At 46.3% G+C, this 14,874-nt stretch overlaps 1 protein-coding gene across 1 annotated transcript; it reads left to right on the top strand.

The window, feature by feature from the left end:
- The first annotated feature begins 6,666 nt into the window (after positions 1–6,666).
- LOC123168948 (aldehyde dehydrogenase family 2 member C4) lies at positions 6,667–14,586 on the top strand. The gene is made up of 9 exons (XM_044586810.1): positions 6,667–6,948; positions 12,351–12,493; positions 12,575–12,958; positions 13,049–13,138; positions 13,207–13,380; positions 13,455–13,592; positions 13,713–13,850; positions 13,951–14,012; positions 14,110–14,586. The coding sequence occupies exons 1-9, from the start codon at positions 6,810–6,812 to the stop codon at positions 14,381–14,383; spliced, it is 1,542 nt and encodes a 513-aa protein (XP_044442745.1). The 5' UTR covers positions 6,667–6,809; the 3' UTR covers positions 14,384–14,586.
- The last annotated feature ends 288 nt before the right edge of the window (positions 14,587–14,874 follow it).

Below are 14,874 nucleotides of genomic sequence, written 5' to 3'. Positions count from 1 at the left end.
GACTCAAATCATATTCATGGATAATCTAATTATAAACTCACAATTCATCGGATCCTGACAAACACACCGCAAAAAGCCATTACATCGAATAGATCTCCAAGAACATCAAGGAGAACATTGTATTGAAGATCAAAGAGAGAGAAGAAGCCATCTAGCTACTAGCTATGGACCCGTAGGTCTGTGGCAAACTACTCACACATCATCGGAAGGGCAGCAAGGTTGATGTAGAACCCCTCCGTGGTCGATTCCCCCTCCGGTAGAGTGCCGGAAGAGGCCTCCAGATGGGATCTCATGAGACAAGAAGCTTGCGGCGGCGGAAAAAGTATTTTGGGTGGCTCTCTGATATTAGGGAAAAATTTGAGAATTTATAGAGGTGGAATTAGGTTAAGAGGTGACACATGGGACTCACAAGCTTGGGGGGCCCCGCCCCTGGCGCATGCCTCCCGAGCTTGTCGCTCCCTCGTGACTCTTCAGGTCTTCTCCTGAACCTTCTAGGGTCTCTTCTAGTCCAGAAAAGAATTAATCCAAAGTTTTTTCTCCCTTTGGACTCTGTTTGATATTGATTTCCTAAAAAGCCAAAAACAAGCAAAAAAGCAGCAACTGGCACTGGGCACTAGGTTAATAGGTTAGTCCCAAAAATGATATATAACTGCATATAAATGCATATAAAAACATCCAAGATTGATACTATAATAGCATGGAACAATCAAAAATTATAGATACGTTGGAGACACGTATCAGTCTCCATGACGAGGAGGGAGTAGTTCACCCTCAGGGCTGAGGGTATGTACCAGTAGCTATGTGTTTGATCTCTCTCTCTCTCGTGTTCTTGATTTGGCACAATTTTGATGTACCGCGAGCTTTGTTAATATTGTTTGATCATATCGTGTTTCGTCCCTCTCTATATTTTTGTGATGAATTATGTCTTGCTCTTTGAGGTTTCTTTATGTTGGATTGAATATTCCGGATTTGAGAACACTTGATGTATGTCTTGCATGTGGATACCCGTGGTGACAATGGGGTAATCTATTGAGTCACGTGATGTATGTTTTGGTATTCAACTTGAGGATTCCCGTGGTGACATTGGGGTAATCTAGGCTCATAGGTTGATACACGTTTTCTCCCTATGTTCTCTGATAGAAACTTTGGATTGATTCTTTGTTGCACGTTGAGGGATTTTTATATGATTAAATTATGTTAGCAGTATTGAGAGATTACACTAGTGAAACTATGAACCCTAGGCCTTGTTTGTAAGAATTGCAATACCGTTTGTGCTCAGTTTTATCACTTGCTACCTTTCTATTTTTTATTTTTAGATTACAAAAACCTATATCTACTATCCATACTACACTTGTATCACCATCTCTTCGCCGAACTAGTGCACCTATACAATTTACCATTGTATTTGGTGTGTTGGGGACACAAGAGATTTCTTGTGTTTGATTGCAGGGTTGTTTGAGAGAGACCATCTTCATCCTACACCTCCCACGGGTTGATAAACCTTAGCTCATCCACTTGAGGGAAGTTTGTTAATGTCCTACAAAACTCTGTGCTTGGAGGCCCAACACGAGTCTACAAGAATAAGTTGCTTAGTAGACATAAAAAACATTCAATTTTTATTGTGTCACCTTCAACCTCTTTGTATTTTTGTATATAAGATAGCTCAACAAAATTATTCAAGTGTGCATTAGCATCCTCATTTTATCAACCATAAAATTATTCTTTCATAACCAAAGTCAATAAAGCAGGCCTAATTTCATAAGATTCGGCACTAGTGGTGGGTGAAGCGATAGCAGTACTAATGAAATCATTGAATCATTGTTAGTATTACTTGTTAAGTCGGAAAGTTTGGTATTTCAGCTAAAGTAGACATGATAACGAGCTAAAACAAAAGGTGTATAGGTTTTGTTTTAATCATTTTGTAGTTCTTGAATTTTTTAACAAGAAAATAAGCGAACTAACAAAAAATATAAAGTAAATAGGCAAGATAGATAACAATAAGGCAAAGTGGTAATCTGTAGGATCTATAGTTATTGAAAGAAACACCCCGGCAATGGTGCCAGAAATCTTGCTTGCTCTCTCTTAAGAGTGGTTAGGTAATCCCCAAGTATAAGGGTGATGTAACCTAGCAATAAGTATTTCCCTCGATTGAAAACCAAGGTTTATTGAACCAGTAGGAATTTATTCTGGAAGAATTATTCCTCAGTACCTACACACCAAACACAAAGCAGACATGAGGATGTCAAGCTTCCTGTCCCGCTAGTCACAAGGATAAATTGTATACTATGGAAGAAATTGATAAATAGATAAAATGATACAACAAAGAAGGTAAATAAGAATGTTAATTAAAGTAATGAGAAACGGACCTGGGGCCATAGCATCACTAGAGGCATCTCTCCAAGCAAGATAAATGTGTTATGGTGAACAAGTTACAGCTAGACAGTAATTAAATTGCAATAGTTATATTTATGACTACGATAATTCATGGCATATTCTTGTTTAAGGATTACGTCCATGATATGGATCATTATCTAACCGGATCTACAACTAATACTCCACCCAAATATTGCTATCCAACATGCATCTCGAGGTATTAAGTTTATAATAAACAGAGCATTACAATAAGCGAGATGACATAATGTAGATAGTAAGACTATCATCCAAGTGTGATAAAGAAACCATCGTTTTATCCTTAGTACCAACAATAAAATACGTGCTCATTCCCTTTATATCACTAGGATGGATCACCTCAAGATTGAATCCACTACCATACACAACTCCCCCTGAAGAACTATCCATCAAACTTGGCCAAAGAGGACAAATAGATCGAGGAGCATATATGACTACCTAATTACGTAGTAAAGAAACCATAAGAGATTCAATATAATTTAATGAAAAATCTTATCCTAAAGTGACAATTCATCATATCCCAACAAACACAACACCGATTACATCATATGGATCCCGATCATGTGAGGCAGCTCACAAGAACTTTGTATTGAATCACAAGGGAGCATGGTCATGGTGATAGCAAGGTTGATGAAGATAGCTCCGGTGATGGATTCCCCCTTCGGCAGCATGCCTGAACAGGCCTCCAGATTGGATCTTCCCAGAACAGTAACTTGCAGCGGCGAAAAAATCATGACAAGTGGTACTGAGGGTTTCAAAAAATGTGTGCATTTGTAGCCAAATAAGGTGTAAGGCGGTGCCGAGGGTGGGGCACCAAACGACCCCACCACAAGGCCACCCCCTAGCCCATGTGGCCTGGCCACGTGGGTGTTGTGGGTGGCCCCCATCCTCCTCCGGTGCTTTCTAAAACCTTACCCTTTTATAAAGAATCATCAAAAATCTCTGGGGTTCGGAGGTCCATAGATACCGGTTTTATGTAAAACCAAAAACATGCAGAAAACAAAAAGTGGCTCTAGGCATAGAATTAATAAGTTAGTCCAGAAAAATAATATAAATGATATAAAAATATCTAAAAGTGGTATGATAATAGCATGAAACAGTAAAAAAATTATAGATATGTTTGGGACACATCAGTGCCCAAACTCGGACATGGTTGCTTAAGAACTACAAAATAACTTAGTACATAACTAAAAAAGTCAAAACTTAAAACAAAGATAAAAATCACTTAGATCCTTGGCAACGGCGCCAGAAAAATCTTGAGAGCCTGCAAATGCACATAGTTTAGTTGTAGCATTCTAGAAGTAAGAGTACCAATCCCACATGGAGCCCATGAAAGGGTCTTGATTTCTGATTCGTCTCCAATGTATCTACTTTTCCGAACACTTTTTCTCTTGTTTTGGGCCCTAATTTGCATAATTTGAATGAAACTAACCCGGACTAACGCTATTTCAGCTGAATAACTTTGGTGTTATTTTTGTGCAGAAATAAAAAGTTCTCGAAATTGGATGAGACTTTACGAGGATTTTTTTGGAATATATACAAAAATACGGGCACAAAGAACTACCGGAGGGGGACCACCAGGGAGCCACAAGCTTAGGTGGTGTCCCCCGGGGGGCACCTTGTGAGCTTGTGGGCTCCACAAACCTCCGTTTGATCTAAACCCAAGTCCATAAGTACCGTCTTCTCGAGAGAAAAATCAGAGCGAAAGTTTCATCGCGTTTCATGGCACAGAGCTGCCGCCACCTCATGTTCTTCGTCAGGAGGCCTGATCTAGAGTCCATTCGAGGCTCCAGAGAGGGGAACTCGACCCCTCTTCATCAAAAGCCTCATGATGCACAACACCGAGAGTGAGTGCTTTCATTGAGGCATACTCGAGGTAGATGGAGATGGATGTGATTCGTCATGTAATCGAGTCAATTTGTTAGGGCTTGATCCCTAGTATCCACTAAGTTCTAAGATTGATGTTGCTATGACTTTGTTATGGTAAATATTTGTCACTAGGGCCTGAGTGCCATGATTTCTTATTTGAACCATTTATGTTTTCATGAATATAATTAACCGATTCATAGACTCCAAAGTGACAATAATTGGGATACTCTCCGGGGATGAGTGTAATTTGAGGAGTTCATATATTCATTGTGATTTAATGCTTTGTTCTGGTTCTTTATTAAAAGTAGCACCGTAATTACCTTAGTTCCCATTAGGACCGCGCTCCCATAGGAGGGTAGGACAAAAGATGTCATGCAAGTTCTTATCGCAAGCATGTATGACTATATATGAAATACCTGCCTACCTATGATTGATGAATTTTAGCTTGTGTGTACCGCTCTAGGTTGTGACTGTTACATAATGGATTTCATCCAAGTATCCATCGCTACTCCATGCCTACGCTTTTACAATATTTTCTTTGCTCAAGTTACTATTACTACTACTGCTGCTACACTTGCTACTAAACTGCTATTGTTACTATTACTATTGCTACTATTGTTTCCACTACTATCATATTATTGTGCTACTAATAAATTGCTGCAAGGACATGACTTCTCAGGTGTTGTTGAACCGACAACTCAACTGCTAAGGCTTATAAATATTTTTTGGCTCCCTTTGTGTTGAATCAATAAATTTGGGTGAAATACTGCTATCTAATATTGTTGTGATCTCTTATACTTGTGGGTCATCAATTTCTTGTAAATAATTATTATGATGTGCCTGCAAGTTAAAGGTGGTCTGAAGCAAAATGAAAAAAAATTATTTAGCATATAACCTTAGGCCCTTTAGCAATAATAAAAAAAGAACACATTTGACAAATGGTCCTACCGTAGAAATCCTAGACTTGATTTGTCCAACGTCTCCATTATTACTCCCACCGCACCGGTGTATAAGTCATCTTATGTTGTGCAACGCGACCAAGGCGGAGGAGAAAACGGGAGAACTTAATATGTATTTGCTAATTAATATCATTGCATATAATGAACTGACCACTGCATGCCTCTTATTGGTTGCATATAATGAACTTAATAGGTAGTCTCAAGAAATTAAAATGATACATGCTCATGTCTCTTATTGGTTGATTCCACTATTCGTCTCAAGAAACAAGAAACGAGGTGAGAGTTAATGCACCGCGACTAAGTATTTTGGGATTATTTGGTTTTCGTAACATATATGCACCGGTACAAAGAGAGTAGAGGGGATTGTGCACGTAGTCCACGTTGGGACGCATCCATTAATACAAACATAATTTTAAACCTAATTCTGAATTAATTTTGAAATCAAGCTATTAATGCAATTAATTATTTGACAGTTAATTACATTTGCAATTAATTAGGTCCATTTAAATTGGTATTTTTCGCACATGATCAATTTGAAACCGAGTTACTAATGCAACTAATTAATTAGGCGAAGCAGTAGTGATTTTTTAATTAGACACATGGTTAATTAGGCTTGTAGATAATAGCGGTTAATTATGTCTCGAGTTAATTAATTAGACAGACAGTTAGTCTCACCAAATCAATTTGAAAATGCTCGCAGGCAAGGACGGCTAGTAAGGTCTCAGTGACATAGCAAACCAATGCTTGCCAACATGGAGCAAGAACACCATGCGCTCGCGATATGGGCGACCAATCGATCCTCAGGATAGATGGTGACCATGCTCTGCAGGACGTCCAGACGCTGACGGTTGCCGAAGTGTTCTTAGAGGACCACAACATGCGCTCGAGGGCGAGGTCGACGGTCGTGCACTAGAGGACGACCAAGCGCTGGCGGTTGAGGGCTCGACAGCACCTTCGAGAACGACGGTGACACATAGGACAACCAGTCACATGCCACCAATAATCATATATTTTCCTAACCCATAGCAACACCCGAGTATTTAGCTAGTAGGGCTAGTTAAGCAAATAGATATCCAATTATTAGCTGCAAATTGCAATCAGGGCACCTAATTATTAAGTGGCAAATAGCATCATGTCGCACATCGAATACCAACAACTCTATGGGAATTAACTCCACCCAACCGTTAAATATGTGCCAAATCGAATAAGATCTCGCTGGCCGGATGGCATTGCACACTTGAGAGTAGGCTCCTAGCGTGAGTAGACCCGATAATATATACGTGCATTCATTTAGCGTATTTGTAGTCTAGCACCACGATGACACCACACATCTCATGGGTCTCATGGCAGCGCCAAGGGGACGATCGGACGGAGCTGTTACGCGCGTTAGCAGCCGAGAGATGTGTGTTGGCCACGCGGATGGCTACGGACAGGTCACGATTCACTTTTTTTTATATGTAAATCAAAGAGCAACCCCTCGCCATTGTCTTCACTCCACGGTCCACTCCCCACACACATCCACTCCGCTAGAGCCGACACCGGTTTCTGTCCGAGAGAAGAGGGCAAGAGGCCATGGCGAGCGAGCGCAATGGCGACGGGGGCAAGGAGCGCGCCGGGGAGAACGGCAACGGCGGCGGCGTGTCCTTGGAGCTGCCGGAGATCAGGTACACAAAGCTCTTCATCAACGGGGCCTTCGTCGACGCCGTCTCCGGTACGTGCCTACGCATCTCTTCTCTCCTTTGTCTTGCGTAGACATCAAGTATTTGAACTTAGTTTGTGATTGGTGCGGATTTGTCCGTTCTAAATGGACCATCACCTTCAGAATTTTGGGCTTAGTTCGAACTGAGCAGGCTTTAATTTGCTCGTGGTTGGCTGAACTTGGAATCCTGAAAAATGAATACTCTATCAAGTAGGAGTATTTGAGGTCAGCTCTGGCGCGGAGCCGCATGTTGTTGACGCACAGTTCTTGGGGAACATGGCATGACCAAGACCAACAGAGCGATAAGATTCATTGTCTAAGCGGAATTCACGGAAGTAACATGGTTAACTTGTTGTAAACTATACTGTATTAGAGAGAAGAAGCCACAAGCTAGCTAGCGTGACGGGGTGCTTAGCTTAGCTAAAAATGTCCCCTAGTATTAGAGAGCATAATAGAGGGTGGAAAGTACGACAAAACATAGCTAAGACAGCAGGGACTGATGAGCTTGTAGGCGATCTGGTCTCTATACCCAGATGCATGGGACTGATGAGCTTGTAGGAGCCCATCGTCTGGGGGTAGAGAGCGACCCCGATGAAATTCTTCGTGTAGAAGTGCTTGCTCTAGCCAATGCAACGCGCCCTCACGTGTGCCTTCCTCAAGCCTAAACGTGGACCAAAAATGAGCTGCAATTTAATTGCGCCTGCCGGGTCTTGAACTCAAAACCTCTTTGTTCCGATACCATGTAAAAGTGCATGCGCTAGCCAATGCAACCAAAAGACTGATCTGAGGGAGAAGGCGCTAGCCAATGCAACCAAAAAACTGATCTGAGGGAGAAGGCCGGACATTATACTCCAACACTTCGGATGGCAAGAGCAACACATGTGTTCTTCTAGAAGCTCGTGTGCAGTGCCATTTGCCGTACAGTAGGCGACGGAGATGGCCACTGCTGTGCTACACGTCCTTGTTGTCAGGTCCTCCCGTGCCCCCACCCCCACGGCCACTCCCGCGTGTGTCCTTCCTTTCCTTCTTGTCATCTGGTCCCGGTTTTCCCATCTGAGACGGCCGTTTCTCGTTTGTACGAGCATGCGCCCGTGATATGCCACTGAAATCAGATTCGAATGACCGTAGCGCCAGTCGCCGTCCAAGCCCGTCCGTCACCTTCTAGAAGCGAGCGGATGGCTACGTCCACGTCGCTGGCTCCCATGCTTGCCTGCATGCTCCAGCCTTCCAGGCTGCTCGGCCCGATGCCAGTGCCGACGTACGTTACCAGACGCAATAATATGACAAGGTTGCTTGCCGTGAGGACTGAGCTCGGAACAGAAGCATGGTCCACGCATGGGTTGTAAGGCCAACTCCAACGGGCGACCCTATTTCATTTGGTCTAAGTTTTTTTTGTTAAAACAGACAAATGATACAGCCCAACGCGCGAGAGCAAGACCAAATCTGGTCCGTATCGTGTCCGTCTCAACCCAAATCCAAAGCAAATCTGGGTCGGATTTGCGTCAAACCAGATAATGGACGGACACGCACGCGGATCTCATCGTCTGCCTCGGTCCCGCATGCCGACCCCCAAACCACTTCCCACCGCCCATATTTAAGCCGCACGCGTGGGACGGGCCCGCCTGTCAGCCACCGAGTCGGCCCCAAAACGTCCTTTTTAATGTCGAAGCTGTGGACCGGCCGTCCACATCCTCTTCCCAAACTTCATTTTCGCCGCTTCCACACTCTTCTCTACCCCCTCGAGCCCCAACCAACCCTAGAGCATGCCGTCGCCCACCATCACCAAGTCGGGGAAGCACGACCGCGAGCCGGGTCTTCTCCAGGCCCGCGCGCCGCCACCGGCTTCACCATTGCCCAACGTGCCGCCACGACACGGATCCGCCCGTGCATGAAGGTGGACGTGTGCTAGCGCTACTGGGACACCTCCACCCTGCTGCCGTGCCCGGATGCCCACCTGCCGACCGGGTGGCATATGAGCCCAGATCGGGTGCCAGTGCCGGCCATTCCGGTGAGCGGCCACGTGTGGCTTCTCGAGATCAACCCCGCGCGGGCCTCGTCGATGATCCCGGGTATGCCTCACATGCTCGCTTTGGGACACTTGGTTCCGGGATGAGCACGATGTGCGCCAGCAGACATTTTCTGCCAATCATGCTAGCTTAGCACCGACGCGCTCTACAACACCTCGTCCTCCCAGCCCTCCACGTCCGCGTTCTAGGTCACGAGTGAGCGGACATACGCCCTTGCCGTCCCCGCCACGACCAGATCCACATCGGTCCATGACGGCCAAAGAGGAGGGGGAGCTGGTGAGGAAGGTGATGGCAGACTCATAGATTGAGTTCGAGAACACCCAGTGGGATGGACTGGAGGTGCGGATGGCACTTTCGCCTGCCGGGGACGACGACATCCCCGAGCTCAAGGAGATGGAGGAGCCAGACGACGCAGAGCCTCGGTGGAACCCGGTGGCAGTGGGCCAGTCGTGGTCGTGGACTTCGACCCTGTCGTGTATGTCAGAGTTGGTGTTTGTGTCGGCCGTGTGGTTTGGCGCCGATACATGGTCACCGCCCCGAGTGCTACCACTGCCCCCTGCGATGCAGGCGCCACAAGCCCACCCGTGGCAACCGCCTTCCTTCGTCGACCTTAGCACCGACGAGGAAGATGGGACTACGACATGCAGTGTAGACGGCGGTGAAGGCTTGTTTTCTTTTTTGAAGTTTCAAGTTTAAGTTTAATGCATATCGAACAGTTTGGCGGCGACTTTTGAACGTTTAATGTAATATGTAGTCATCTTTTTACATTACTTTTGATGCCTTTTTTATTTGAATTTTAGTTAAAAGCCGGACGCTCTTGCCAATTGCGTCGGGCTGTTGGGTGCAATGATGCACGGACGACCGCAAATGGATACTCGTGTCTGCTTTGCCGACCCAAACAGACAGAATTCGGACAAAACGAACGTCCATTTACGGTTGTGCGTTGGAATTGGCCAAATAAAATGTTAAAAGATGCCTTTTCCAACTGTAAAAGAACTTCCCTCTTGTAAAAAGATTTTTTTTCGAAGAGGGCCCTAGATTTATATTCAAGGCCTCTAATAATACAAGTACATCCAAGAAATAACGAAATTAAACCCAGTCTCAGAGAGCCAAGCAAACTCAGTTTAGAAACATACATATGCAAGTTGTACTTAATTTTCTTCAGCAAATGTCAAAGAACAAGCAGTACAAATTCCCATCAAGTTTGAACGATAAGTATACAACATACTTGACACATGCGAGTACTTTTAATGATTATCCAATTACACATGATGTTTTAATCAAATAATCCATCCTCATTACATCTATTTTTGTCTATAAGAGATGAAATCTCCATTGAAGATGGACAGGTGCGGCAATGCGCGCCATAATAATATAGTGTATTAACGACTGGCACGGAAGTATGCTTAAACTTGGAGGCGGTCATTCCTTTCAGATTTTACTGATTAGTACTATTAGTTTAGGTAAAAAAGTATTTATTGGTAAAAAAACTATTAGCTGGATTTATATAAGTTTGTCTCACTTAGATTGTAAACCTGGCAAGTATTCTTTTTGCGGGATCAAGCCAAGGCAAGCTGATCTTTAATTTTCTGTAGGAAGGAATTTAGCTTCACGCGAACACTTGATGACATGGCACCGTTTTTTGCATGTGAAATAACACAAATAGCTGCGTAAAATAAAAAATAAAAATAATGAAAACAAATAATTTTTGCGGCAGTCAAAAAGACGAAAGAATTCGGAACACAACGTTTTTTAACTAGAACGAATCTGGAAAAGCTGACACAAAAGTGCAAAATTTATATTTTTATTATGAAATTCATAATATTTTATTAAAGTTGCTAAAAATGTGGAAACTGTAAAACTGGTTTTTTTAATACAAAATCTAGGAAAATAGAATGGCTCATAATTATTTTCGAAAAATCACAAATGATTTGTGCATTCATAAAAATCACCATAGTTCTATATCTTTTGTAATGCTCACGATTTTGTCTCTCTTTTAAATAAAATTTCTGGTTCGTTTCATTTTAACACTGGTTGGATTTTCCACACTTCTCGCAAAATAATTCTTGTTTTGTCAATATTCAGATATTTTGAAGAACTCCTCTTAGATTTTCTAAGGAAAAGTATTCCTTCCAACCGACTGATTTGTCAGCAAATCAGCCGCTTGCTGCGCCCTCCACGCGTCCAGTCGGACCCACCCACCTCCCGCACAGCCTTATCTCCTCAACAGCCGTTTTTTTTTCTTTCGTCTCCTCCGTCTCTCGATCCTACCTCTGTCACTGCTGTCATCCCCACCCCTCTTCCTCTCGGCTCCCTCTCTAGCATAAGGACGGCGAGCACCGGAGGCCGGGACTACCGGAGCTCTCTCCACCTTATCTTCCCAACAGCCGCTCCGTCTCTCTCGCATCCCCCAATACCTCCACCGACGACGCAACATCGATACACCACCGGTCACCAACGATGCAAGGGGATGAAGCACGGCTGCTTCCCGTTCCCGGCCACCGGCACTACAAATCTGTTGAGGCGGGTTCGGGGCTGTGAGCCGGGGACGCGGGCTGCCTCGTCGGTGGGCGGTGGGGCTACAGTTGAGCGAGCGTGCCGCTGCACGGGGAGGGACGACGGAGCTGCAGCGCAGGTGGTCGATGGAGAAACTGCAGTGCAACGGCCATGGTGCTGCGCGTCGGCGGCGGAGATGCAGCGCAACAGCCATGGTGTTGCGCGCCGTTGGCGGAGCTACAATGCAACACGACGGTGAGCGACGGAGCTGCAATGCCATGGGGGCGTGGTGTTGTGCACCGGCGCAGGAGCTGCAACGCAACACGCTGGTGTTGCTATGGAGAGTCGTCGGGGGCTGCCAGGGTTGCTATGGAGAGTCGTCAGGCGGCCGATGTTGTATTGGAGCATCGCCGGAGGCCATTGGTGCTGCGATGAAACATCACCGGGCTACCGGTGTTGTATTGGAGCATCGCCCGGACCATCGTGTGCCGCGCAGTGCTGCAATGGAGCTCCGCCGGGTGCCCATAGGTGTTGCATTGGAGCTTTGCCATGCCACTCGGTGCTTCCATGGAGCTTCAATGGAGGAGTAGCTCTACCTTGCTCGCTACTGCCATGGAGCAGCAATGGAGAAGATGATGGGGGTAGGGTTGTTGAGGGAAGTGTGCTCCAGCTGTCACATATCGAACGCACACGCTGACTTCCATCGAACGGTCACCAAGGCGGTTTATAAATTTTCTCCATCATCCGACTTACGCCTAGCAGCGGCCATTTTCTAAACAGTTATGATCTTCTTTCCAACATTCTCCCCTGATGGTGGTGCTGTATTCAGTAGTTTTTCTCCCCTTCTGATCTGAACTTCACGGCTGCCATGTCGGTTTTCTTCTCGATCAGGTAAGACATTCGAGACCAGGGATCCGCGGACCGGGGATGTGATCGCCAGCATCGCCGAAGGCGACAGGGAGGATGTGGACCTGGCTGTCAAAGCGGCAAGAGAAGCCTTCGATCATGGCAAATGGCCTCGCATGCCCGGATCCGTACGATTCTTTCCCCTATCAATTTTCACCATACACAAAAAAAAAATTACAGTTCAATCTGAATAAGCAACTGGCGCGCAGGAAAGAGGAAGGATCATGATGAAGTACGCGGACCTGGTGGAGCAGCACGCGGAGGAGCTGACCCTGCTGGAGAGCCTGGACGCCGGCAAGCCGCGCACGGTGACCAGGGTGGTCGACATCGGGACCTCCGCCACGTCCCTGCGCTACTTCGCCGGAGCGGCCGACAAGATCCACGGCGAGACGCTCAAGATGTCGACGCAGTTCCAGGGGCACACCTTGCGCGAGCCCATGGGCGTCGCCGGGCTCATCATCCCCTGGAACTTCCCCGCCATCATGTTCTTCTGCAAGGTCGCCCCCGCGCTTGCCGCCGGCTGCACCATGGTCGTCAAGCCTGCCGAGCAGACCCCGCTCAGCGCGCTCTACTTTGCTCACTTTGCCAAGCAGGTCAGATCGGTCACCTGAGACGAGAAACACAATGCACATAGCTGTCCTGTCTCTGTTGTTCTGAACTTTTGGTGTTGTGTTCTTGTGCAGGCAGGAGTCCCAGACGGGGTGATCAATGTGATCACCGGCTTCGGCCCAACAGCGGGAGCAGCGATCGCGTCTCACATGGACGTCGACATGGTAATCTCACAACATTCATCATTTAGTACATGAGCAAATAGTTACCATGTCATTTCTTGCTCGTCCAGGTCAGTTTCACGGGATCAACAGCAGTTGGGCGGCTCATAATGGAGGCGTCGGCCAGGAGCAACCTGAAGCCGGTGTCCCTGGAGCTGGGCGGCAAATCTCCGCTCATCATCTTCGAGGACGCGGACGTGGACCTGGCCGTGGATCTCTCCATCAGCGCCAACTTCTTCAACAAGGTGAACAACATCTTGATTAGAGATGACATAGCCATAGGAGTTAGAGTAGCTGAGATCATCCATCGATGTTGCAGGGAGAAGCTTGCCTCGCGGCGAGCCGTGTCTACCTGCAAGAGGGTATCTACGATCGATTCGTGAAGAAGTTGGCAGATCGCATGGAGAGTTGGGTTGTCGGGGACCCTTTCGATCCTCGCGTCAATCAAGGGCCTCAGGTAAAGAACAATCGGACATTCCCACTGTTTGTGCGACACAGATTGATAGTGTAAAATAAAAACGTCTTACATTTTGAGACAGAGGTAGTACTATGTTATTAACTCGTGCCCTGTGTACAGGTGAACAAGGAACAATATGAGAAGGTGCTGAGCTACATCGACCATGGCAAGCGAGAAGGGGCCAACGTGCTGACAGGAGGAAAGCCCTGTGGACAGAGAGGTTACTACATCGAGCCCACGGTTTTCACCGAAGTTAAGGTCGAAATTCATCGCCAGAACAGTAAATATAATGCCGTTACATGATCACTTCACTCTGTGTCCAGTATATCTGACATCGTGGTAGGGAATCCCTGAACAGGATGACATGATCATAGCAAAGGAGGAGATCTTCGGACCCGTCATGTGCCTGATGAAGTTCAGGTAAGCCCATCCCATTCGCCGGTTGATCGGCATAGATAAAACTGTTGCACTCTCCAATCTCAATCTGTGATGACAAGAATCTTTTTCATGGTTCTAGGACGGTGGAGGAGGTAATCGCCAAGGCCAACGACACGAGGTACGGGCTAGCGGCGGGCGTGGTGACCAAGGACATCGACGTGGCGAACAGGATGACGCGGTCGATCCGCGCGGGGGTGGTGTGGGTCAACTGCTACTTCGCCATGGACGCCGACTGCCCGTTCGGGGGCCGCAAGATGAGCGGGTTCGGCAAGGACGCCAGCATGCACGCGCTCGACAAGTTCCTCGCCGTCAAGGCCGTGGTCACCCCCGTCTACGATTCGCCCTGGCTCTAGGCTAGCTCTCTGCTCTCTACCTTGCTTCTCTTGTCTGGCACGGTTGTTTACGACGAGAAGCAGCAAAAGGAAGACGCATTGTTCATTCCGATACAGCTGTTTTTTTAGTTCCACGTTGTTTGTCCATGCTGTGGTGATATTACCTGCGAGTAATTAGCCAGTTGTTTTTTATATATAAAAACAGTTGATTATCCTTTCCTTTCTGTCCTGCTTTTTATTAACTCTCCTTTCTATTGTCTTTTTTTGAGTTATTATTTACCCAAAACCATCACACTTGGGGCTAGGGGTGTCCACAGAACATGAATGCTTTCGAGGATTATTAAGTGTTGTTTCTTTCGCCTTTGCATTACTTGTAAGGCAATGGTCGTGCGAGAGGGGGAGATGAACCATCAGTACCTTTGGGAGCTAGAGAAGAGCTGGTGCCCCCACCCAATGTTCGCTCTCGCGACTCCCCCACCCACGACCTCCACCTACCACCGCCACCACTTCCG

The sequence above is a fragment of the Triticum aestivum genome, chromosome 7D (assembly GCF_018294505.1).
Source record: "Triticum aestivum cultivar Chinese Spring chromosome 7D, IWGSC CS RefSeq v2.1, whole genome shotgun sequence".
Classification (NCBI taxonomy): Eukaryota; Viridiplantae; Streptophyta; class Magnoliopsida; order Poales; family Poaceae; genus Triticum; species Triticum aestivum.
The sequence above is the reverse complement of the archived record's forward strand: the minus strand, read 5'-3'. Positions and strand labels throughout refer to the sequence as shown.